Here is a 23,333-nt window from a genome sequence, read left to right on the forward strand (position 1 = left end):
GACGGGCGCGTCCCTTGCCCAATGGAACCGCGGCGTTTCCTGATGGACACTCGTCCTGACCTATCGTGGTGGCGCACCCGCTCCCTCCTCTGCACGCAGCCAATCGCGGCGCCGGCGGCGAGCGGCGGGGCGGGGCCGTGTGCCGGCGCGGGGCGGGCCGTGTGCGGGGGCCGGGGCGCAGAGCATCGCTCGGGCTCGGTGCCGCCGCCGGCTCCGTCCCCGCTCCCGCGTCGTCTCCCCCGCCGGCCGCCCCTTCCCTCCCGCGGACATGTCGTCGCCGTCGTCCGGAGAGCGGTACGAAGAGGAAGAGGAGGAGGAGGAGGAAGACGGCGCCTACGAGAGCCAGGCCAAGCGGCTGAAGCCCAGCGCCGCTGCCGAGGAAGGCGAGATCGAGTACAGCGGCGCGGAGGAGAGCGAGGGCCGGCGGGACAAGCCCCCGGCGTCGCGCGGCGGCGGCGGCTTCTCGGGCGGGGTGAGGGACGCGGGGCCGGCGGGCAGGGGGCGGCTCCCCTCAGGCTGCCGGCGGGGGGAGGGGGCCCGGCCCGGCCGCCCCGCCCTCCCGCGGGCGAGGCCGCGACCGCCCCCGGCGCTGCTCCCCGGGCAGGGGGGGCCGTGCTCGGGGACGGGCGGGGGGCTTCCCTCGGCCGCCAGGCCTTCTCGGGGTCGGGGCCCTCCGGCCGCTTCCCAGGCATGGAGGCGCTTCCGGCGGGGTGGGAATGGCGGGGGCTCCGCGCCGGGTCCTTTCTCCGCTCCGCGCTCCCCGCCGCGGGTGCGCTCTTGTTCCTCCGGGCTGAGGCTGCAGCCTGAGGGATGGATGCACCATGAGGGATGTGGGTCTGGGAGCTCACGGACTGCCGCTGCTCCGCCAGCAGCCGGTGCCTTTCGGGGTATCGCCATTGCAAGTTTTGTGCCGGCCCTGTTGCTGAGCGTAACTATAGAAACCTCGAGCGGGGGGTGGCGGCGGGGGCTGAAACCGCGGCCGAGGGTTTCTTTCATCCTCCGTTCTACCTTTGTGTCTGGCACCATACGGCGATAAGGCTGATCTTAAACCACTGGCTCCTTTCACAATTAATTTCTAATTCTACTTTCTCCCTCCCTCCCTCCCTCACACTGCTATGAGCACGATGGTTCACTTTTCTTTTTTTTTCTTTTTTTTTTCTTTTTTTTTTCTACATACGTTTTCCTCGTTAATTTACATCCAAGTATCAAGGTAGTCCTTGACCCATAAATTTGAGCTAACGAGACTTTTCTGTCTACTGTTTGATTCCTTATCTAACTAATTGTCCATCTGATTACAACCATTTTTCTCCTTGATTGCTCTTTCTGTTTCTCACTTGCATAAGCCAAATCGAGAAAACATTGATTTCATGTCAAAGCTTGAGATTTGGAATACCCATTCTGTGATTTGTTAAAATGAACTTGCATCACTGGGGTGTGTTAATGAGGGAGCATTTGCTGTTACCATTTCTCCATCAGTTAAATCTGTTGATAGTGAAGGTGCCTGCTAAATTTGTTGTCGTGGTTTAACCCTCTCCTGCAACAAGCACTGCACAGCTGACTCCTGCCTGGGCTGGTTGGAGAGGGAATCAAAAGGGTACAAATGAGGAAAATCCTGCTCTCCCTTCTTCTTCCTCCACTTTATATGCTGAGCAGGATTTTGTAGCGTTTGGGATATCCCTTAGGTCACCTGGGGTCACTGTCTCGGCTGTGCTCACATGTGGGGCTGCAGGAGATCAGGGGAAGCCTTGATTCTTGCTCAGCAGGAAGGAAAACCTCCTTGTTATCAACACTGTTTCGAGCATGTATACAAAATACAGCCCGTACTACTGTGGAGAAAATTAACTTTACCCCAGCCCAAACTAGCACATTATTACAAAAGTTTGCTGATAAACTGTAACAAAATAAATTTCCAGAGAGAACTGGTTTAGCTCTCGAGTTTCTTGTGACAGAGCATCATCTCTGTTGCAGTCAAGACTTAGTAATGTGCTCTGTCTTAAAGGCCGGTGCTGAAAGAAATCCTCAAACTTGCTTAAGTTATCTGGAAGGATTGTCATGTTGGAGAGCTGAGCGCCATGCAGTGTTTCAAGCAGAAAGGAGATTTTGCCTTTCCCCTTTTCTGCAGTACTTCCATGAAATCAACTAGTTCTTATAATTCTCTTTTTCCTTCTTTCGGGGCTCTGGCTCAGAGGGTCTTCATGATGTCTCAGTGTATCCAAATTTTCCCTTCGTGGTGATGAGAGATCAGATGGGGTATGTAACTTCAGCTTTTGGATCTGAAGTGTGGCGTGTGCTGAGGCTTGTGAGTAAAGAAACCGAAACAAATGTGTAGCAAGTCGAGAACCTGAGGGGTTTTTGGCAGCTGGTTGTGGCAGTGGCAGTGTCATTGGCAATTTATTGGCAAAACTATTCACAGATCAGTGTTGGAGAGGGAGAAGTTGTCTTGATGCTGGAGATCAAACTGGTTTCTCAAGCATAAGCTGTAACATCAAACAGAGATATGAAAAGTGAAGGACCGAGGGCTTTTGTTAGTAATTTTATGTGAAGCTTTTAATAGCAAAATGCTGACTTCTATCAAGTAGAGTTAGTTAATATGAGTTTTCATGGGTTTTTTTCTCTAACAGATACAAAAATATGCAGGAAATGTATTTATTTTGTGATGTATCTTGCTCGTTCCTCTGCAGGGAAATGTTCTCAGCTTATAAAAGTTGCATGTGGTTCAGACATATGAGATGAAGGTAGGCTGAGAGGAGGGAAGAAGTGTAAGTGTCCTGGATTGCTAAGAAGAGAACAGAAACATAAGTAGGAGGAACTATAGAAAATGGGGAATTAAGAGGAGACATGGCAAATGATGATGAAATGATGATGAGATGTGGATGATCAGGCTAAAGAGTGATAGGAGTCTGGCAGCCTTGTGATTTGTTGAGTGGTTTTTGTTTGTTTGTTTGTTTTAATTTATTTTGCCCTCACATATGCCCTGGAATATCAGTGAACTGTACATTCATATGGATTATATGCCCTTGTATAAAAGCTCTTCTGTGTTAGGACTTCTCTTGCAGGTTGGTGGGGTCACCCTCCGGCGCTCTATTTATTACTGTGGCAGCTTCCTGTTCTGGGATTGTTGCATTTGGCTGAAGAAGCCCTTCATGCCTCTTTTTTTTTTCCTTTTTGGTTTGGTTTTGTTTTGGTTGGTGTCTTCTGTTGTTGTGGGGTTTGTTTTCATTTGATTTTTTGAAAAGGGTGTCTAGAAATCTCTGCGTGAGATCCAGAGGGAATCCAACATTTATTTTGCTCTTCGTTTCCCTCTGTTTCCCCCTTGTGCAGACACTTCTCAGGAGCCAGGAACAGACCAGGATGCTGACCAGGGAAGGAGCAGGATGTGTTCCTGCAGAGGTGTTCAGTGGGAGAGGGCGTGATTTGGAAGAATGGCCTTTACAGAAGCAATGCTGAGTGGTGGTGAAGCCCTGTCAGAGGATTCAGAATTGCAGTGTAGTAGAGGGTCAGGAACTGGGATAATGTGGGCTGAGAGCTGTGTTGAAGGGAATTTTGAGGGCCTCTCAGCTCTTTAATGGGGAGCTCTTTTGTTTATTTATTTATTTATTTATTTATTTATTTATTTTTAGGGATATTCAGATTGTCATGAGCAGAGAGGAAAATAGAATAGATTATTTCAGTTGCAAGGGACTTGGGATAATCATATGGCCCAAATACCTGCCCATTTCAGGTCAAATTCAGAGTTAGCAGAAGGGGTATTCTGCAGGTGTTCTTTCTGTAGCTGTTGAAATCATTGAAAGGACTCAGTGGCAGAGATGCATTCAACACAGAGAATTGATACCTAAACTTCTCATCCAAAACAAAACTAAATTGCCAGGTAACCTTCCAGACTATGGGGTGCGATTAATCTTAACTCCCTTCTTCTCTGTGGCACTGGCCCCCAGGCCCTTAAACCAACCAACAACAATAAAAAAGCACAAATCCAGGATATCCAAAACTGATACACTCTTCCACTGCCCTGGAACCACTTAACTTTGTCTTGTCTGCTTGGTTCTTCTGAGACACTTCCCCCCACCCACCTCCAGTTCTGCTGTATCTGTAAAACAAATTTCAGACCAATTAAGATGGATGCAGAAGGAGGAGAAAGTGAATAAGATAAGTTGAGAGTGAATAAGATAATCTGAACGATGAGAAACTAAATGAGAGCATATTTAGGTACTTGGCAGAGGGAATATGAAGGAGAAGTGCCATCCTTTTGCAGTGAGGGGAAAAAAGAGAGATGGAGGAGGTAAAAGTGAAAATACAAATAATCAGATGCTCGAAAAAAGGTAGTACAAATTAATAGGACTGATATGAATATACTGACTGGAAGGTGTCTGACTGGAGAAAGGATAAAGGACACATTTTTGTGCAAACAGTTGGTGAGAAAATTCTAATCTGGAGTGATGAGCAAGAGAGGCATCGTCCTACAGCCCATGATGACTTTCTTCTTTTTTGGATTGGCAAACTAATTAGTTGGCAAGAAACCACTGATATGTTTCAAATGTTGTCTAGAGGTATGTAGGTCACCAAAAAAATGGATGCTAAAATGCCACAGCCATTCTTTGAGGCTACTTCTGTGGCAGTCTTAGGTTTGTGAGGTCACTTGTTTGTACTTCATCTGCTTGGATATGTCAGTGCTTCCCTTTGTGCCTCAGCTTTGTTCCAGGGTAAGCATTTTTATGCTCCTGGTTTCTTTCTTGAGGGAAACCTTTTCTGTCCTTGTTACTGGTCTTGAGCAGGAAGTCTGTTCCATTACCTATTTAAATTAACTGCATTTTCTGTCCAGCCTAATGATTTTTTGAGAAATCATTACTGAGCTTTCAAACTCCCTATATATATATATATCTATATTAAAAAATGGTACAGCTGTAACATTGCTACTCTGTTCTCCTGGCTTTGGTGGAGTGCAAGGGTGATGCTGGAGTTCTGCATGGGGCTTTTGTGCTCTCGTGGGAGCCGAGTTACTGAAAGACTCCTTTGTAGGCAGAGAAATCCTGGTGGTTGTTAGTCGCCGTGTGAGCAGATGCTTAGATGTCACCTTTGTCTGTGTGCCAACTTAGCACACGTAGCTTTCAGGATATTTGGCTGTGAGATCTTGGTCAAAATCCTGCATTGTTCATCTCCAGGGAGAAATTCCAGCAGCAGTCGGACGAGCTGTGAATGTTCTGACCTTAGCTGTACACTCTGCACTCTGCAGACACGTTTGATTTTTCATGTGGTCTGGTGGTTTAATTTCTCCTTCCAGAGGAAATCCAGGGTCATTCTAGATTTGCTTGATACTGCAGCTTTGCAGCTGCAGAACTTGTTTGACAATAATACATGTGCCTGCCCTTTTGAAGACTTTCCTTGCTCCCAAATACGTACCTGTGGCACGTGTCCCCAGCTGTCACCAACCCGTGTGCTCTGGGAATGTCAGCCTGAGGCTTCCTGGCTCAGGACTGATTTGTGCTTGGTTCTGGTGCCAGCTAAAAACTCTTTGGAGTAAAGCAGAGACCTTCTGAATTGGGCACCTCAGTGGTTTTATGTATAAAAGTGGTTCTGGAAGTCTCTGTAGGCAAGTCCTTAAGTGCACTGCAGGTGGCTGAGATATCACTTGTTTATGTTTGGGGTTTTTTTGGGGGGTGGGCTGTTTTTCTGTTGTTTGTTTTGGGGGTGTTTTTTGGTTTTTTTTATTGCATGCTTCTCAAGCTTCTGCACAGGTTACTATAATAGCAGTTTTTGGTTCTTTCTAAGTCTCTCGCTAAACCTCGTGAAAAGAACGCCTCCTGTGTGATGTTTTGGGAGAAGGAAATTGGGATTGGAAAGCCAAGTGTTGCTTTAATGACAACAGAAAGCAAAATTTGTATTTGCTGATATTCTGCAGAAGTGCAGACACCTGTACATGTTTGTGTAACTCGTGGATAATGGATTTGAAGATGCAAGTGTAGAAGTCTTAATTTTTTGAGAGAATTTCCACTATTAGAAGGATTTGTATCTACTAATACCTGCTAGTAGAAGAAAGTACAAAGGAATGTGCATAACAAAGCAACATGAACTGAAACTAAACCAGAAGTTTGAGCTGGGAAGGGGAGGGAGAGTGAAATACTCTTCTGAGTACCCATTCTCTGAAAAGCTTGATGTGATTTATGAATATATTAGTTCAAAGAGGTAGTGAGTAGCAAGTACTAAGTTGCTAGGAACTATTCCTTGTGGTGAGTCTGCTTCAATGAGCAAATCATTGCTTGTATTCACCATGTGATTAGACAGAAATACAATTAGATGGGATTTCTCGAGTGTATTAAAGAAACCTAAAAGGAAATGCATCCCCCTGGTAGAAACTGGGATCTTAATATAGTAGCAAGTATGCAGGAAGATGAATAATTGACGTAATTGTTTTTGGTTGTTCTGTAGACTGCAAATAAAGTTGCCTTTTATCTCAACATCTTAGAGTAATAGGGTTTGCAGGAAAACGTGGTATTGTTCGTTTTCTTGTGAAGACTTCCTCAGGTGCTTTTTTCAGCTTTGAAAAGTGTGTATGTGGGTTAAGAACATAAAAGCTGAAAATAAAATCCCTCTGTAGCTCTGTTCCTTCTTCAATTGCCTAAGCATTTGCAGTTCAAAGTGTTAACTTTGGTGACTGCTTTGATCACTGCTCCTGCCAGCACCCGAGCTGATTGATTCAGGATACAAGGTAGCTTATGCAAATATCAGTGGTGTTTTCCCAGAATTGCCACAGCTCTTACTCAAAGAAATGTTGCCACTTAAAATGCTTTCGTACTGCAAACAAATAAACTGTAAGGTAAGCTCAAAATATTCCACAGCAGATTGTTCTGATATCTGAGGAAGCCTGAAGTGCTGGCTTTTGATTCAAACAGAATGGTCAAATCCTTAATTTAAAGAAAAAAAAATCTGTAATTGTTTAGTGAGAACTGTACATGGAACACGGGAGTTAAACGCACAAGACTCAATTTGTAGCTCTCTGCAGTGTGTTTTTTCCTGGCATCTGTAGTTAAATGGACAGAGAAGAAAGGAACATCTAACAGTAGTAGCAATCATTGTGGTTACTTAATTATTGGAGCTGAATGCTCCTTTGTTCTACAAATGAGAATCTCTCTCAAGTTCCAGAAGATCTTATGCTGCTGTTTAAGAAAAAGTGAAAAAACAACAAGACTTGATCTGTTAGGTGGAACACATTGATGTAGTCACTAAATTTGAATACATCAACCTCACGCTGCTGTTACAAATATGAAATTTGGGTGCTGGGTATTTGCAATATATTTCAGTGTGCCCTTTATTATATCTAATATTTTTTTGATCATCTCTCATTATTGGCTTGCCTTTTTTTTTTTTTTTTAATCCTCCATGTTGTAGAATATTTAAAATAAATTTCAGCCTTACTTCAGGGTTTTCATGGAAAGATGAGCTGATTGCAACCCAAATTCTTCAGCTGCACAGAACTGAGCCTGTGTGACAGCAGCTCTGAAAAATATTTATGGTGGGAATTCTGTGTGCTAATGTATGATGTCTGGATCCATTAATAGTAGTCAGCCTTGGGGTGAAAAGAGCCCCATATGTACAGAAATGGAGAGTTTTAAAAAATGTGTGTGTCCAGAATTAGAAGGGAGGTTGGGTTTATTTCAACCATAATCCAGAGCTGGCGTTTTCTTACATTGTGGAGCATTGGAAAAATACTCAGTTTGCATTCAGTTTACAGATGGCCTTCATTTGTTCTTGCTTTTTTCTTCTCTCAGCCTTTCTCAAGAGCATACCGGCATTAGCAAGCAGAGTGTCAGAAATATTTTAGCTGTTGGACATGTCCTAATTTTTTTTTTATGCTCCTAATGAATAGGGTGTGTGTAAGACCTCCTGCAATTCAATCAATGTTAAATGGCTGCTTTTTTTTTAATACAAGAAAAATCCTGTGTGTGCAAACAGATTAATTAAATCTGAAAAGCTTTTTATTTTAAGTAGACTTGAGCAACTGAACTTGGCAATCTGTTTGGAAAGGAAAGTTGAATTATTTATCACATGCTTATTTGTGCATTTAGATGGCAGCTTCTGGACCCAGCATAGTGTCTAGCAAGTATTTAATTTTAGTTAATGATAGGAGTGTTCCTTGCTGTGTGTTGAATTTTGAAATGTCATTTTGTTGCTAGGATGCTGGGGGAAGTCATCACAAAGTCTCTGTTTCTCCTGTGGTCCATGTCCGAGGGCTGTGTGAGTCTGTGGTGGAAGCAGATCTTGTGGAAGCCCTTGAGAAGTTTGGAACCATATGGTAAGTCTTGGGTAGGAATTGTTTGGGAAAGAAGTGTCCTAAGTGAGCATCCTGGGAGGTGGAGCTGGGCGAGCAGCAGAGCTCAGTGTGCTGTTTGCCTCCCCAGCTATGTGATGATGATGCCCTTCAAGCGGCAGGCTCTGGTGGAGTTTGAAAACGTGGAGAGCGCAAAGAAGTGCGTGACCTTTGCAGCAGATGAGCCCGTGTACATTGCTGGGCAGCAGGCCTTCTTCAACTACTCCACAAGCAAGAGGATCACTCGGCCAGGGAACACCGACGACCCGTCCGGAGGGAACAAAGTTCTCCTCTTGTCAATCCAGAACCCTCTCTACCCAATTACAGTGGTATGCTTCGTCTTCTATTCTTTATTTATTTGTATCTTCACGTAGGTAACGTGCATGTTCTTAAAGGAATGCTTCTCAAGACCATTCAGTCTTGTACAGATGTTTTGCCACACATCTGAAGACTTCGGAAGTGAGGGTTTTGAAATGTTTAAGTTGCTGCATGCTTCTGGAACATTTCCAAATGTGTTGCCACAACATCAAGAGTGTTACTGAGCCTTTAGGCTCCCAGTGGTGTATGTTTAAAGAGCAAGTCATTTTTCCAGTAAGGAAGGGTTATTTTATTGCAGAACTTCTGAAGTATTTCCTTTGTGGAAAGGTGAAACCTTCATCTTCTGATGATCAACTCCAGTTTGATGGAATCTTCCTCACTTTTACTTGGGCCAGCATATTTTCCTTTTTATTATTTCAAGTTGTACCATTTATACATTTGTATCCTAATTTACTACCATTTATTAATGGCATGTGTACATGGTTTCTTTAAGATTACAGGGTTTTTTGTTGTTGTTGATTTTTGAGAATTTTTGTTTTATCATGCATTAAATGCTTTTTTTTTTATAGGAGGTTTTATAGTAGATGTTAAAATGCACTGAAATATTTCAGGAAAAGATTTTAAATTGTGTACTATGATACAAGTATGAATCACTTGTTCTTCACTGCAGAATGGTATGGATCAGTCAAAGTGTTTGGGCTTTGTGGAGCTAAGTAACTTAATGCAAGCATTAAGTTTTGTTTAATGTGCTGTATGAGAGCAAATTGGCTGCAACTTAGTATTCCTGAAATTACCTCAAACAGTCAGTTCCACATCTTACTTTCTGCTTCACTGTCTTGTGAATGTCAATAGCTTTTTGTCTGTTGATTCATCACTGAGAGATGAATTTTCTTTATAGAAAAGCATGCCATGTATGAGTTGCTTTTTAGTGTTTAAAAACAAACCTGCTCTGAGCTGTGTGAACAAATCCACTGACTGAGTTCAAGTGTTCTTTGCCTGTGACTGTAATACAAATGTTGGAAACTGCTTCATTCATGCATTTTAAATCTGTCCTGTGTGAGCTGCTGAGTTGAAGGTGGATGCTTGGAGAACCTGGGAGCAGAAGCCTGGTTCTGGGCTGGGAGAGTTCCATGGGAATTCTGAGGATGAAGCCTCTGGCACAGTGGCTCCCTTTTAAAAACAAACAGCCCCCCCAGCTGTTTCTTTAGCCTGTACAAAGGAGTGCCAGAAGCAGGCAGATTTCCAGAATTTCTGCCAAGCAGCAGAGCTCGTGGAAGGCAGCGTAGTCACAGCAACTGCAGAGAGCAGCTGTGCCCATAACAGCTAAAAATGTGGTGAGAAAAATACAAATTTTGCACTTGACCAGGGAGTTAAAAACTAGTTAATTTAAGAATGCCTGAGGCACAGTCTGCATTATTTAAAAAAAAAACACCCCCAACAAAAGAAAACAAAAATCAACCAAATATCCCTCCCTGTAAAAAAAAAAGGCCACAAGTGCAGTACTGCTTCTTCCTCTTCAACACTCTTCTTAAATTTGAACTACAGATATAAAAAAATTGATGAAAAATTGCAAGTTTTAAGTGGCAAGTCTGAATAACTGCAGTAAACCGTTGTAAAGCTTAACTTCAGGCTAATGATAGGGTTTTGAGTAGAGCTTATGTTTTGAAAGACAATTTTTTTGGTTTTAATTAGGTGACTGAATTTTTTTGCGGGACAAATTGTGAAGGAAAGTCATATGAAAATGAATGTCACCTGGAGCTGCAAAGTTTCTAGGCATCTTTTCTCTCAAACAGGAGAGGTGGAAGACAGCCTTTTGTGCTGCCAAGCATGCTGTAAATGATCTCACAGGTCTTGTTTTTTATGGGTTCAGGCTGTGTGGGCTGTGTTTGTTTTAGTTTTAAGAAATCCATGTGCCGCCTACTCCTTTGCCTCCCAATTTCTTCTCTACTCTGCAAACCATAATAATAAATATTATACCTATTTCCTTTGCCACGTCTCCCTCTTGATCCCCAAATAAACCTGAGGATGTACACCACGATCTAGGAATGATCATTTTGGAGGTGTTTGGTTTAGAGAAAAGGAAAGGAAGGAGCGTAGCACCCATTTGCTTCAGGTGAATGAAAACTGTTGAAATTCTCATTCTGATGAGCTCTCTAAGTTGGCATTTTGAACTCTTCCTGGTTAGTCTCTGACAAAGAACATGAACTCAATTGCTGGAATCTTATGAAATGTGTTGCTTGTGAGAGACAAGTGTCCCCTTGTCTCTGCTGGGGCAGAACTGCTGCAGGGCAACGCTTCCAGGGAGCAGAGCTTGAGCCATGGATGCAGTTTCTGGGTTTTAACATGGTTGAAAATACCTGTTAAACCAGTATTTGCAGGAGTACTTCTTACAGAAGTCTTTTCCTGTTTTTCAGATTTGATTGCCTGTAGTATATTGATCCATAAATGCCAATCATGAATGTATTAATTGAAAGTTAACAAGCCTTTTCTTTGCTCTTTGGCATTTAGATGCCACTGCAGGAAAATGTTCTGTGGACCAAAAGTGATCAGAATTTCACATCTGACTAAATTTTTTTTTCTTCTTCCTTAGGATGTTTTGTACACTGTGTGCAACCCTGTTGGAAAAGTTCAGCGCATTGTTATATTCAAGAGAAATGGAATACAAGCCATGGTTGAATATCCTTTTTGAGTGTGATTTTTTTCGTTTTTTGCTGTAGGTTCCTGACTTCAAATGGGTTTAACATGCAGATGTCAGAAAAATACCATATGATTTTGAGACCAAATTATTTAATTTCTGTCTAAGACAGGTAGCTTCTAATTTTTGTATGTCTGTAAGACCAAGTAGTACTTAGACATTTCATCTTTGTAGGAAAAGGCATTGTCAACAGTTGCTGATAACCATGGTTACAGTCCCTCAGAACTAATAATTGCAGACATGAATTACATCATGGATTTGACAGCCCCTTATACACAAAAGTTTCATGGCTTCTGCCTGTGTTGATACTCAAGAGATGGGTAAGGGATTGCAGAGGTGCAGTTTGTCTTCTTCAGACTCCTCTAAAATGGTCCCAGTGTGTACTGCTTGTCTTACTGTTTTGACTTTATAAAGCAAAGGCCAACTCTGGCATCCTTGGCCTTGATTCTTGGGCATCACGTGTTCAAGAAATTCCCTGCTCCATTATCCTACTGTTTACTCTGTTTGCAGCCTTCAGTTGTTCTTGAGTTGAGTGTTCAGAATTGTTGTGTGTTGCTGTGGTTTGTGAAATCCAAAGTCTGATATGATTAGGCCTCAATTTTTGAAACTCTGACAGCCTTCTTCCTGAAGCTCTATTAGCATCCATTTTTTAACTGCTATCTGGACAAAATTTGCCAAATTATTTGGCATTATTTTGTGATTTCAGATGCTACCAATGTGATGGCTGCATTGGTGATTTTCCAGGCAAAGGGAACTACCTAATTTCTATTAGGTCAAACAAATTGCTATTTATCTATGTAGAAACTTAAACTGTGTGTCCTAATAGACAATAATTTGACTTACTGGATGTGTGAAGTTTGTCATAAATGGAATTGTCAGGATCAGATGAGTTGCACAGCTGGGGGTTATTCTTCTTCTTGTGAGAGATTAGGGAAGTTGTAGGGAGGGTCCTGCACACACTCAGAAAATACCATCCTTCTGTCCTTTGAATTAAATTCTGTAACATGCCTTTTATTGAGAATGAAACCAGCCAGCAATTGAAAGAGAACTCACAAATGTGAGTGGAGTAATGCAGCAGCAAGGTAAACAGTTGGGGGTGGCAAGGAAAGTGAGCTTCAAGACAAGCCTTATCTGAGAAGTTCAAAAATTTACCCAAATTTAAATGCTACTTGAAGTACCCCTTACTTCTGCAGTTCTGGCCAGTGTCAGTTTCTTACAGGTCTGGGAAGCTTAACTTGGCTAAATTTAAAGTTCCACAGTGAACCTGCGTCGCTTTGGAAGAAGCTGAGCTGCAGCAATGTGGTAAAACCGAGGCACATTCTTCTCTTGTTTTGGACTTTTTCTAAAATGTCACTGCAGGATATCAAGACATGGTGCAAAAGGTCTGTTCTGCAACGTTCAGCCTTTCTGACACCATATATTACTGAGCATGGGTGAGATCACGGGTTGTGATGTGCCAGGCACATTTTTCTGCTACTCACAGAACTAACCTTGGAGTATGGTGAGCAAATGAAATAACTCAGGTGTTGGAGCCTGGCACATGCATCTGCCTGTTGTGGTTTTTTGAGGCAAGATGAGTATTTGTCCACTCAAAGTCTCTCTTTTAGTTATGTGGGGGGTTTTGGCTAATAAGCTAAAAAGGTTGCACACTTAGGTTTTTGCTATAAAGTAACTGCTGCGATAAGTCTGTGTGGAGTTCTTGTAGTGTATGTAACAGTGAAATACCTGCAGGCTACAAAAGTAAAGCCCCATAAGATAAAAGGGACATCAATGATTCACCTGGGGAGAAAGATCCTTAACGTGATGTGCATGTTTGAATCCGTGTTTTGTGCCCAGAAGGCGAAGGCTGCACTCAACGGAGCAGATATCTATGCAGGATGCTGCACACTAAAAATTGAATATGCAAGGGTAATGCTTGCACCCTCTCTTTTAATTGTACTCAGAAAAACCCCACCACGCAGCCAAGGCTTAACCTCTTTCGCTTTTACTTCCTTTGAACAGCCAACTCGACTCAATGTCATTAGGAACGACAACGATAGTTGGGACTACACGAAGCCGTATCTGGGCCGCCGAGGTAGGTTCTGATCTGTTCTCCCGGGAGTGTTGAGTGTGCTAATGCCAGCCCTTGGTCAGGCCGTGGCTGCAGCCCTCCCCAGCAGGCCAGCGCTGCTGCGGGCTGTGCCACCAGGGACTTGCCCTGAGCCCTAGTGCCCCCTACTGCCGTGTGCTTGAGCACTTAGTGCGACAAGGAGCCCACACCTGCAAGCACCTTCGCAGTTCTCAAGGACTTGCATTTCTCCAAGCAGCTCTCTCTCTTTGGAGGAGAGGAAACCTGGCACAGACTATTCCTTATAAACTACAAACTTGCACACTGCTTCTCCTTCGAAAGGACTCTTTTCCCCTATGCTGGACAAGGCATTAAGAAGGATAGAGGACTTCAGCAGGCTGACTCTACACTTCATCATGCACCACATCGGCATCAGCAAAACAAACCCCAAACAAACAAAAAAACCCTCTGAAAAACCTCAGACTTGCAGTTCACCTTGTCTGCATACTGCATGCACCACCACCACAAGTTTTTAAAGGAGGACATTTTCAGTACTTCAGATTTGTGTGGGATGAATAACATGATAGACTGTACCCATTCTGTTGAAGTTTGTATGTATGCTGGTCTTATTTCCCTTAAAATTACCACTGAAAAGTCAAGAACCTCCAAAATTAAGAACCTTTTGTTGATATCATTGATGTTGTAATCTTTTGATTTCTTGCTGTACGTGAGAGTTGCATTCAGACTTACCAGTGTAAATATTGTTTAGTAATAGGGAAATTTAACCCTTACATGCAGATAGCTGGAACTGAGCAATGCAATACCAGTAAGTCCCCTCAGCTATACTTAAGTAAGAAAATAGGGAGATTCACAATTGGTACAGGCATACTGTCTCTTAAGTACTCAGCTGTAAAAATTCTCAGAGCTTAACTCATGTCAGTGGAAACTATGATTATATATGTACAGTCCAACTGCTGTCTAGCCTAATTCCTGTAAAGTGTTTATTTAAAAATAACCAAAAATCTGTAACTATTAAGTGCAGTGTTCAGTAACCTATGTACAATAATGTGTTCAATGTAAAGTTAGAAAAGTGAAGACAACGTGACCAAAATAGAGTACCTACTTACCAAAGGCTACAAAGAGAACCAGGGCTTTGGCTCTCTCCAGAGATTTGCACTTTCAGAGTAATTCTGCAGAGACACTGGGCTTGTGAAACTGTTGTACAACTAAAAACTTAGGGCTTGGCTTTTCAAAATGAAGTTCTTGTAAAAAGTTAACAAGGGATCTACAGTACTGGTTGCAGCTTGTAGATTATGACTATTTTAATTGGAATTCATTTTTTTCTCAAATTCTTGAGTCAAAGAAAAGGAATTCTGAAGAAACTCAAGGACAAAACTCAAGGAAAAAAATCTAAAGGTTTGAATTTAAAAAATTGAAAGGATTAATTTGACCCTTGTATTTTTTGATCATTGTAGTGTTTGGAGGCTAACCTGTAACACTGTGCATCTAATTGCATTATATAATTGGTCTGCAGATAGGTATGACTGTGTGAACTAAAACTTCCCCAAACTTGAGCGAACAGTGGAAAATGAAAAACTTAGGATAGATGTGGCTTGCTCCTTTCAGGAACTCCACTCTTTTGTTTTTCTTGTGTTACTGTCTCTATTCTCTATATGTAAGCACCCTACTACACATAAGAGGAAAAAAATTAGACTTGTATTATATATATAATTACATATTGTATGTAGCCTGATTTTTCATTTACTACGATCCACGTCGATTTATGTGGACAATGGGAATATAAATTGTTAAATGAACAGTGAAATGTACTCGAGCAAACTGGCATCTAGAGCAGTTGTGCCCATAAAGTATTTCAGGAGTAGGGGTTGTCTTTAAAAGAGTTTATGTATTTGTCCTTCAACTCACTCTTGCAACAGCATTATTTGGGTTTTGAACGTAGTGTGACCTGACCTGTAGGGCTCTCACTGCAGCAAAGATCTTATCCCAAAGGAATTCCATTCCAAGGTCAGGCATGCCAATAAATCCTTTCAGAATTTCACACCTGCTCTTCAAATGTTTGCAAGGAAATGCATTTTACTAATGATTTTTTTAAGAACTGTTTTTAGTTCTTTATGGTGATAAATTGCTCATAGCCTTTCTCCACTACAGTAAACTTCCTAACAATGCCTCATATTGCATTACACTGAATGAAATAAACCCACCTGACTTAGTATTCTACTTGCCTTCAGCCAGAAGTTTCAAACTATGGTTTGGAGCATTTCTTTTGGTGGTAATACCAGTTTACTCAGTGACTCAAGGAGTTGATAGAAAAACAAAACTAAAGATCAAGGAACTCAAGCTTAAACAAGATTATAAAAACACTTTCCTTTCAGAATTATTTTTAACACAGGTCAGTTCTCATGTTTCAATGCTTGTTTACATAAGTATTTTTACTGGCACAATCCAGGGAATTGTTCAAGGAAGGAACAAGCATGGGGCAAGGAGAGACTTGCACCACCACCAGGAGGAAATATTTTTCAAACTTTTCTCACAGAATTCTTTATTTGAAGAATGTGATTCTTGACTGTATTTTACTGTGGGCAGTTTCAAAGCTTTCAGTTCCACAGATTGGAATTACAAAACTGATTTTTCTGAAAGATGATTACTGCATACAGTTTGAATGCTCAGAATGCTTGACCTGACTGCTCATTTGCTTTATAGAGCCAAGAACTGGAGCTGATAGCCTGAGAAGGGAGTGGAAAAGTAAACTTGACAACAGTAATCTTTCTATATATTTGAAAGTGTTCAGGACTGCTCTCTCCTCAGATTTTACTGCCAAAGTAAATATCTGACTTGGAACTTTGCCTCAAAATCCTGAGCAGAAAGAGCCACATGTGTTTTCATCTACCACTGTTGTGTAATCAAATAGTTCCTGGGTTTGGGGAAAATACCTCCAACTGCATTGGGCTGGAGTTACTATTTTCAGCAGTCATACTTAAATATCCTGAGAATTGTCGTAAACTGATAAATGCCTTGCCCCATCTTTTCAATTGTAAGAAAAGTGTTGTTGTTTACCACAAAGAAATCTGGAAGTTTAGATTGTTTTTATTTTGCACCATGGATCTGATTGGAAAATACAGCTTTGGCTGTGAGGCATTGCTTCCCTCCATTAATGTAGACCCCTTGCTTAACTTTATATATCCTAGAGAACTGGGTTTTCTTAAAGGATTGACTGTTGCTTAAGTGCATTACTCAGTGATGCTTTCCCTCAGCTGAACTGTTATGTGCTGCTGATAATGCCACAATGTCCAATCCTTTCAGCACGCCCATAAATCAGTAGGTGTTCTGTAAATATATGTGTACACATATGTAATGCTCTCTGTTTACTGATTATGAAACCATGTAATACAGGTTGTTGTTGGCTTATGCTGAAACTTCTTGAAAGAAGCCCACTTTGAAAATGTGTTGCTGTTGAAGCTAATATTATGATTCAGGTACTGTCTTTCAAAAGTACTGCATTTCAAATTTGTTTTAAGAGACACATGGGTAAATCCTGCTGTATGGTGTTTTCTATACTAATGTGTGGTGTCTGTTTAGGAGAACTATTGGGTATCTCCATAAACTTTAAATGTCTGCATCTGCTCATTGGCCACTGCCCCCAATCAACTTAAGTGCAATTTGTTATACAGATGGCAGTCTTTTAATTTTGGTGTCCCAGGGCTACAGCTTGTGTTTTTAGACATAGAGTGAATGAGAAATCATTTATAAAATTAACAAGGACTCAAATTACTTTTTGAACTTCTTAACTAGAAGCTTTGTGTCTTAACTGGAGAAGTCCAGTGCCTGGTTGTGCATACTGATGTGGTTTCTTTCCCTTCCCACGTCAGACAGAGGGAAGGGCCGGCAGAGACAAGCTATTCTGGGAGAGCACCCCTCATCCTTTAGACATGATGGCTATGGTGAGTAACGGGGGATGACAGCTGGTTAGGATTTCTTACATGCTCTGTGGAATTCTAAATATTTAATCAGTGCTTGGCTGGGGTTCCTTCAGCATGAGCAGTTCACCTGCAGTGCTGCCAGTCTGCCTTTGGAAGCACTGCTGCTTCAGTGAAATCCACGTACACTCATTGCCTCACCTCTTCTGTCACCCAAAGCATTCAGCTCTACAGGTTTATTCCTTGGAAGAAAGTTTCCTTTCTTGCCATCACCCTGGCAATGGTAGAAAATGATACCTGGATTGGGAAAGCAGTTTTCTTGTAGGAAATGGCAACATAGCCTGATCAATGGTTTGGTACAACAGAGAGCTCTGAAGTTTTTGCATGCAAAGCTATGAATTGTTGGCACTTCTAATGTAGCTGACTCAGAAAAGGTACAGCTATGTGAGTGTAGAGGAATGATGGTTTGGAATCAGTGCTGTGATGTTTGTTAAACCAGTGCTCTCTGTAAGGCAGGACCTGCTGCCACTTTCATGTGCTGAGCGAAGACCTCAGGGGGGAGAAACAGATGTCCCCAGTCACATGTGACTTTTCTAGTTATTTCCTCTCAGCTGTCAGGTGCAGTGTGATTCGCCTTGCCTCTTTCTTTGCAAAGGCATTTATGATATTTTACAATGTAGGTTGTCATCCTACCTACGCCTTCCAAAGGTTCTTCAGATCTCCAGAATTTCCAGGTCCCACCTTGATTCAAAGATGTTCTTTTTTCTTTCTTCTCATACATCCTTCTGCCTTAAGTAATGTGTCCATCTCCTCCTGTACCACTGTTTCCCTGTCATTACTGCTTTTTGCTGGGAAAAAAAAACGACAAAAGGGTCCTTTTATACTTGGCTTATGTGAATTTCACATTATTTTTGTCTCAGAAAAACAGGGATCCTCCCCTTGGTCCGTAATACTGACATTTTCTATGAACAGAGGTATTGCTTAATAGTGGTGTCTCATCACTAAAAGAAAAGAAGAGAAATTGTCATTTCAGCAAAACTTGTCACTTTAGTGGAAAATAAGACCACTTTGTTTTGCATTAGTGTGGGGGTTTAAGTATTCCTGTTTCTTCCAAATGAGCATTTTGTAGAAAGGCAGGCTTCAACCTCTGGGAAAAAGAGCCGTGTCATCTCCTGACCTCAGTCTCCTTTTGGTTTGTTTTCCCCACTTTGTCATTTTCTCTGTTGGTGTCATGTAGCTCTGTAGCCAGATGGGAATATTTCTGAATGTTGATTTTAATTATTTCCTCTGATACATTTATGTTCAAATATTTTGCACGCTGCAGGGAAGACAATGATTTTTGTAATTACTGGAATATCTTTTTTCAGCAATTGCTGTAACCTCCTTTAAACATGCATTATGTATGCAGGCTTTGATGCATGCTGAAGTAGTGAATTTATTTCAAACAACACAAAAGCAGGGTGTCTCCTCTCCCTAGGCTCCCATGGTCCTTTGTTGCCCTTGCCGAGCCGGTACCGGATGGGATCTCGGGACACTCCAGAGCTTGTTGCTTATCCCTTGCCCCAGGCCTCCTCCTCTTACATGCACGGTGGAAACCCTTCTGGGTCAGTGGTCATGGTTAGTGGCTTGCATCAGCTCAAGATGAACTGTTCAAGGGTATTCAACCTCTTCTGCTTGTATGGAAACATTGAGAAGGTAAGGCAGAATTTATTAGAAACTTGGATACTACTGTAATTCTTTTAAATGCTTTGGGAAAAGCCTGTCTGAGATGGTCTAAAGAGATATCCCAATGTTTTATAAAACTGTTGGTTGAGCTCTTTGTTGCAATGTAATTTTTTTTTTTACCTTATCTGTCTTAGGTGAAATTTATGAAGACTATTCCAGGCACAGCACTGGTTGAAATGGGTGATGAATACGCTGTAGAAAGAGCAGTCACACATCTCAATAATGTCAAGTTATTTGGAAAAAGACTCAATGTCTGGTAAGTATGTTTTATTAGACGCATAGTCCACCAGTGGACAGATGGAACAAGGTTTCAAAGGGACAGTATCACATTACTCTGTTATCGTTGTTGGAGTTACGATTTCCAATTTGCAGCTGTTTATTTTGGCTTTCAGCTGAAGGAGGGTGAATTTATGTTAGGTATTAGGAAGAAATTCTTTTCTGGTGGATGGTTGCCCAGAGAAGCTGAGGATGCCCCAATCCTGGAAGTGCTCAAGGCCGGGTTGGATGGGGATTTGAGCAAACCTGCTCCAGTAGAAGCTGCTCCTGCCCATGGCAGGGGTGTTGGAAGGAGATCATCTTTAAGGTCCCTTTCAACCCCAACCACTCTAAGCTTTATTACTATTTATAATTTTATTTATTTACATTCATAAAGCATATTGTCATTATGTGGATTGGCCACTAATAGACTGTGTCTTATCCATTCTTTCTGCATTTTTAAAGGATGGTGTCAAATCCAATCCATCCTGCTCTTACTGTATTTATTTCAAATTATTATAAAGAAACATCAGCTCTTTTCTAGTTAGATAATAACCTGCAAAATAATAATCTGCCAAGTATGATAGCCTTAGTTATTTAAGAAACTTTATCCTTAAATTCCAGTGTTTCCAAGCAGCACTCAGTAGTTCCAAGCCAGATATTTGAACTGGAGGATGGCACGAGTAGTTACAAGGATTTTGCCATGAGCAAGAACAATCGCTTCACCAGTGCTGGCCAGGCATCCAAGAACATCATCCAGCCCCCCTCCTGTGTGCTGCACTATTACAATGTTCCCCTGTGTGTGACTGAGGAAACATTTGTAAAGGTAAGCACTTGGAGCGACTGACATCCACCTCTGGGCCCTGTCCTGGCTTTTCATGGGGCTGCTTTTGAAAACAGGTAGCTGGGAGGGTTCTAGCAGAGCCACTGGAAGAGACCTGTTCCTTACAGTACATTTGAAGCCCCTCTGGGTATGTTCAGTTCTGGAGTTAGTCTCAGTTTCATTTATTTATGTTTTTTTAGTGTGAGAAACAAAATCTTGAAAATAAAGTTGAGGAGTTTAAAGTGGGGGGTTTTTGGAGGAAAGGGAAAAGACACAAAGCCAAATATACATGAAAGTTAGGACTACAACCCACAAAGGATTTACTGACTGCCTGTAATGACTGCCAGGATGTTTGGGAATGGAGACAAGCCTGCACCTGGGACCCTTGGCACAGTTGTATCCTAAATGAACTCTGGATGCTTAAAACATGCAATACTGTGCTGCTTTAAGTGGAGGCAGTGGTAAGCTTGCTGACAGTTCAGTGAGTTCTTTTTCAGTTAAATAAAAAATATTTTTCCAACTCTGTCTGAAAGTGAACTCTGGTTCCCAAGTGGTGTCCTTGTATGAACAACTTCAGAGCTCCTGTACTGGAGCAGGAATGTCAAAAAGTAGAACTTGTTGTTATTTAAAGATGTTTTTGGAGAGCGCAGAGGTATCACAGATACGGGAGCCTTGTTTTACATGCTGCAGAATGGCATTCTAAGGAGTTACCAATCTAAACATATTTCTAAAATGATTTGCCATAAATTCTTGCAAGCTCTCTTAAAAAGTCAGAATCTTCCTTCTTGAGTCTCTTCCAGGAACTTGGAATTTTTGCTGATTTGTTTGTATGCATTTTTGCTGGAGTTTTACTTCTTATTTTATTTTTGTGACAGTTATGTGAGGATCATGAAGTTCTCAGCTTTATTAAATACAAAGTGTTTGACCCAAAACGTAAGTAAAATTTGACCTGTTTGGGGAGCTACTTGATTTCACTTCTGATCTGAGTGTGCACTGTCAGGAGAGGTTTCTGATCCCCTCCTTCCCGTCTTTATTTCTCATTTTGACAGCTTCTGCCAAAACACTGTCTGGTCTGTTGGAGTGGGAATGTAAGACAGATGCAGTGGAAGCTCTCACTGTACTTAATCACTACCAGATAAGAGTCCCAAGTAAGTCAGTTTTCCTAATCTTACTGCTGGAATTCCTTTTCTGTGGAGAAGGAGTGGAGGGTTCTGGTGTCCACAGCAATGATCAGAGGGCTGGAGAACCTCTCTCGTCAGGAAAGGCTGAGGGAGCTGGGGTTGCTCAGCCAGGAGAAGGCTCCAGGATGAGCTTTTGGTGGCCTTTCAGTACTTTAAAAATGGGCCTATAAAAAAGAGGGAGAGTGACTTTTGACATGGAAGTGCTCAAGGCCAGGCTGGATGGGGATCTGAGCGAGCTGGGGTAGTGTGTGCCATGCCAGGAGGTTGGAACTGGATGATCCAGCAAGATAATCCCTTCCAACCAAACACTTCTACGATTCTTTCACAATAAATATAAAGAATGTCTTGAACAGAGGATTCTTTAAGTTACTCAGCACACAGCTCTCAATTTACTGCTCCTGTAGCACGTTCCCTTTGAAACCAGAAATTGTGAAGCCAAGCTGAATTTAGCTCCAAACTAGCAAGAATACAGTGGGGTGAGTTCACCTGCTAGACAAGTACACAATAGGCCAGATCTGCACTGAACAATTAAGACAGTTTACTGGATTAAATGGAATTTTTCCAGACATAATTTTGACCCCAGGCCAGTGTCTAAAAGTATTTTAAACTACCTCCTCCGAACTGTTATGAGCTTGTCTCCCTGTGAAGTGTTAACAGTTTAAATCTTTTCTCTTCCCCCACACCTTTGGTCCACCTTCTTAATAACGGACCTCAGGGGCAGGGTATTTCTGAAGATACTGTGGATAATTCACTGTTCACAATTTCAGTTTTATCTCAGTTTGGAGAGCTGGTAAGAGCAGAAAAGCCTTCTGTTTCAATGTGAGAAAGGCAAACCCCAGTGGAGGTGTGAGTGTGAAATACAAGGCTGTGGAAGGTGCAGCAGCAGGAGAGCTGTGCCCACGGTGTGTTCTGTGTTGTCTCCTCACAGATGGCTCCAACCCTTACACCTTGAAGCTTTGCTTCTCCACCTCATCCCATTTATAGAGAAGAGGACAGCATGTTCAGAGCTACGTTCACCCGGATTTGCAAGTTAAAAACTACACTTCGTTCACAAAGCTCTCAAGTGGTTGTTCTAATGTTGCCTTGTTTCAACTTAATTCTAATATCTTTTATCTTGTTTTATAATAAATGGATGTTCCTTCATAAATACAAACCAGATTTTTTTTTATTTTTGCCTCTCAGAAGTACATGTTGTAAGCTTACTACAAAGTTTGTATTTTGTTAGTGTAGTATCTTCAAATGTCTAAAGAAGTACCAGTAGGATAAACAAGATTGTTTCTTTTCAAAAAATGAAATATATTTGCATTTTCAAAATGTTAAAGATTAGCAAGTATTTTTCCATTTGTAGTCTTAATTGGCAGATAGAACTATTACAGCAGAATTTAAAATGTAGAACTTGTTTCTCAGTATGTTAAGTAGTGAAGTATGTTGCAATACTAAAAAGAAGCTTGTATTTATAAAATGCTTTGATGGGGTTAATGTTGCACATACTGAACTTTCAGTAGTATAGACTTGATTTATAGTTCAAGCAGAGCTAACGTAGAAAATTATTACGTATGTACATGTGTATGGTATGAATTCATACTTAAAGTGGTTTTGGTTTTGATTTTGTTCTTTTTTTAAAAAAAACTCTTTTCCATTTGCATTAGCATGATGCCATCTACAGCTAGTCCCACCGTAGGGGCCTTTAAAAAATTAAAATTGCAAGCCTGTATCAATGTGTTCATCCTCATTTTCCATGATTTAAACTTAAATCTTTGGTGTTTGACATATCCTTTTGACTCTTTTTTTAAAGCAGTGATTATGACATCCTAAATGGCAAAAGTTGTGGGAGGTGACAGCATGGATGGCAATAGAAGCCAAGGTGGTAAAAATAGTTACAACAAAGAGAAATCCCCCACCATATCCTTTCAAACCTGGGCAGTAAATTCAATATTCCTCAGATTTATCTTAAACATCTGTTATGACCATGAGAGAGTTCACTGGGTGAATAGTCTTGACTTGTCTGTAGCTTAAGCTGAGGTAATCTCAGTGGGATTCAGGTAAAGGAAC

The 23,333-nt window shown here is 41.7% G+C and overlaps 1 protein-coding gene and 1 long non-coding RNA gene across 2 annotated transcripts in view; one reads left to right on the top strand and one right to left on the bottom strand.

Annotated features, from left to right (window-relative positions):
* The window catches only part of LOC134547571 (uncharacterized), a 51,409-nt gene that overhangs the window by 12,213 nt on the left and 15,863 nt on the right, over positions 1-23,333 (bottom strand). The gene's annotated exons all lie outside the window — the stretch shown is intronic.
* On the top strand, positions 133-22,995 carry HNRNPLL (heterogeneous nuclear ribonucleoprotein L like). Its single transcript, XM_063391688.1, has 13 exons — positions 133-472; positions 8,169-8,287; positions 8,394-8,631; positions 11,211-11,296; positions 13,127-13,223; positions 13,317-13,389; positions 17,250-17,321; positions 18,775-18,992; positions 19,157-19,278; positions 19,902-20,103; positions 20,976-21,033; positions 21,150-21,248; positions 22,210-22,995. The coding sequence occupies exons 1-13, from the start codon at positions 269-271 to the stop codon at positions 22,263-22,265; spliced, it is 1,644 nt and encodes a 547-aa protein (XP_063247758.1). The 5' UTR covers positions 133-268; the 3' UTR covers positions 22,266-22,995.

This window comes from Prinia subflava, chromosome 2, assembly GCF_021018805.1.
Source record: "Prinia subflava isolate CZ2003 ecotype Zambia chromosome 2, Cam_Psub_1.2, whole genome shotgun sequence".
NCBI classification, from domain to species: domain Eukaryota; kingdom Metazoa; phylum Chordata; class Aves; order Passeriformes; family Cisticolidae; genus Prinia; species Prinia subflava.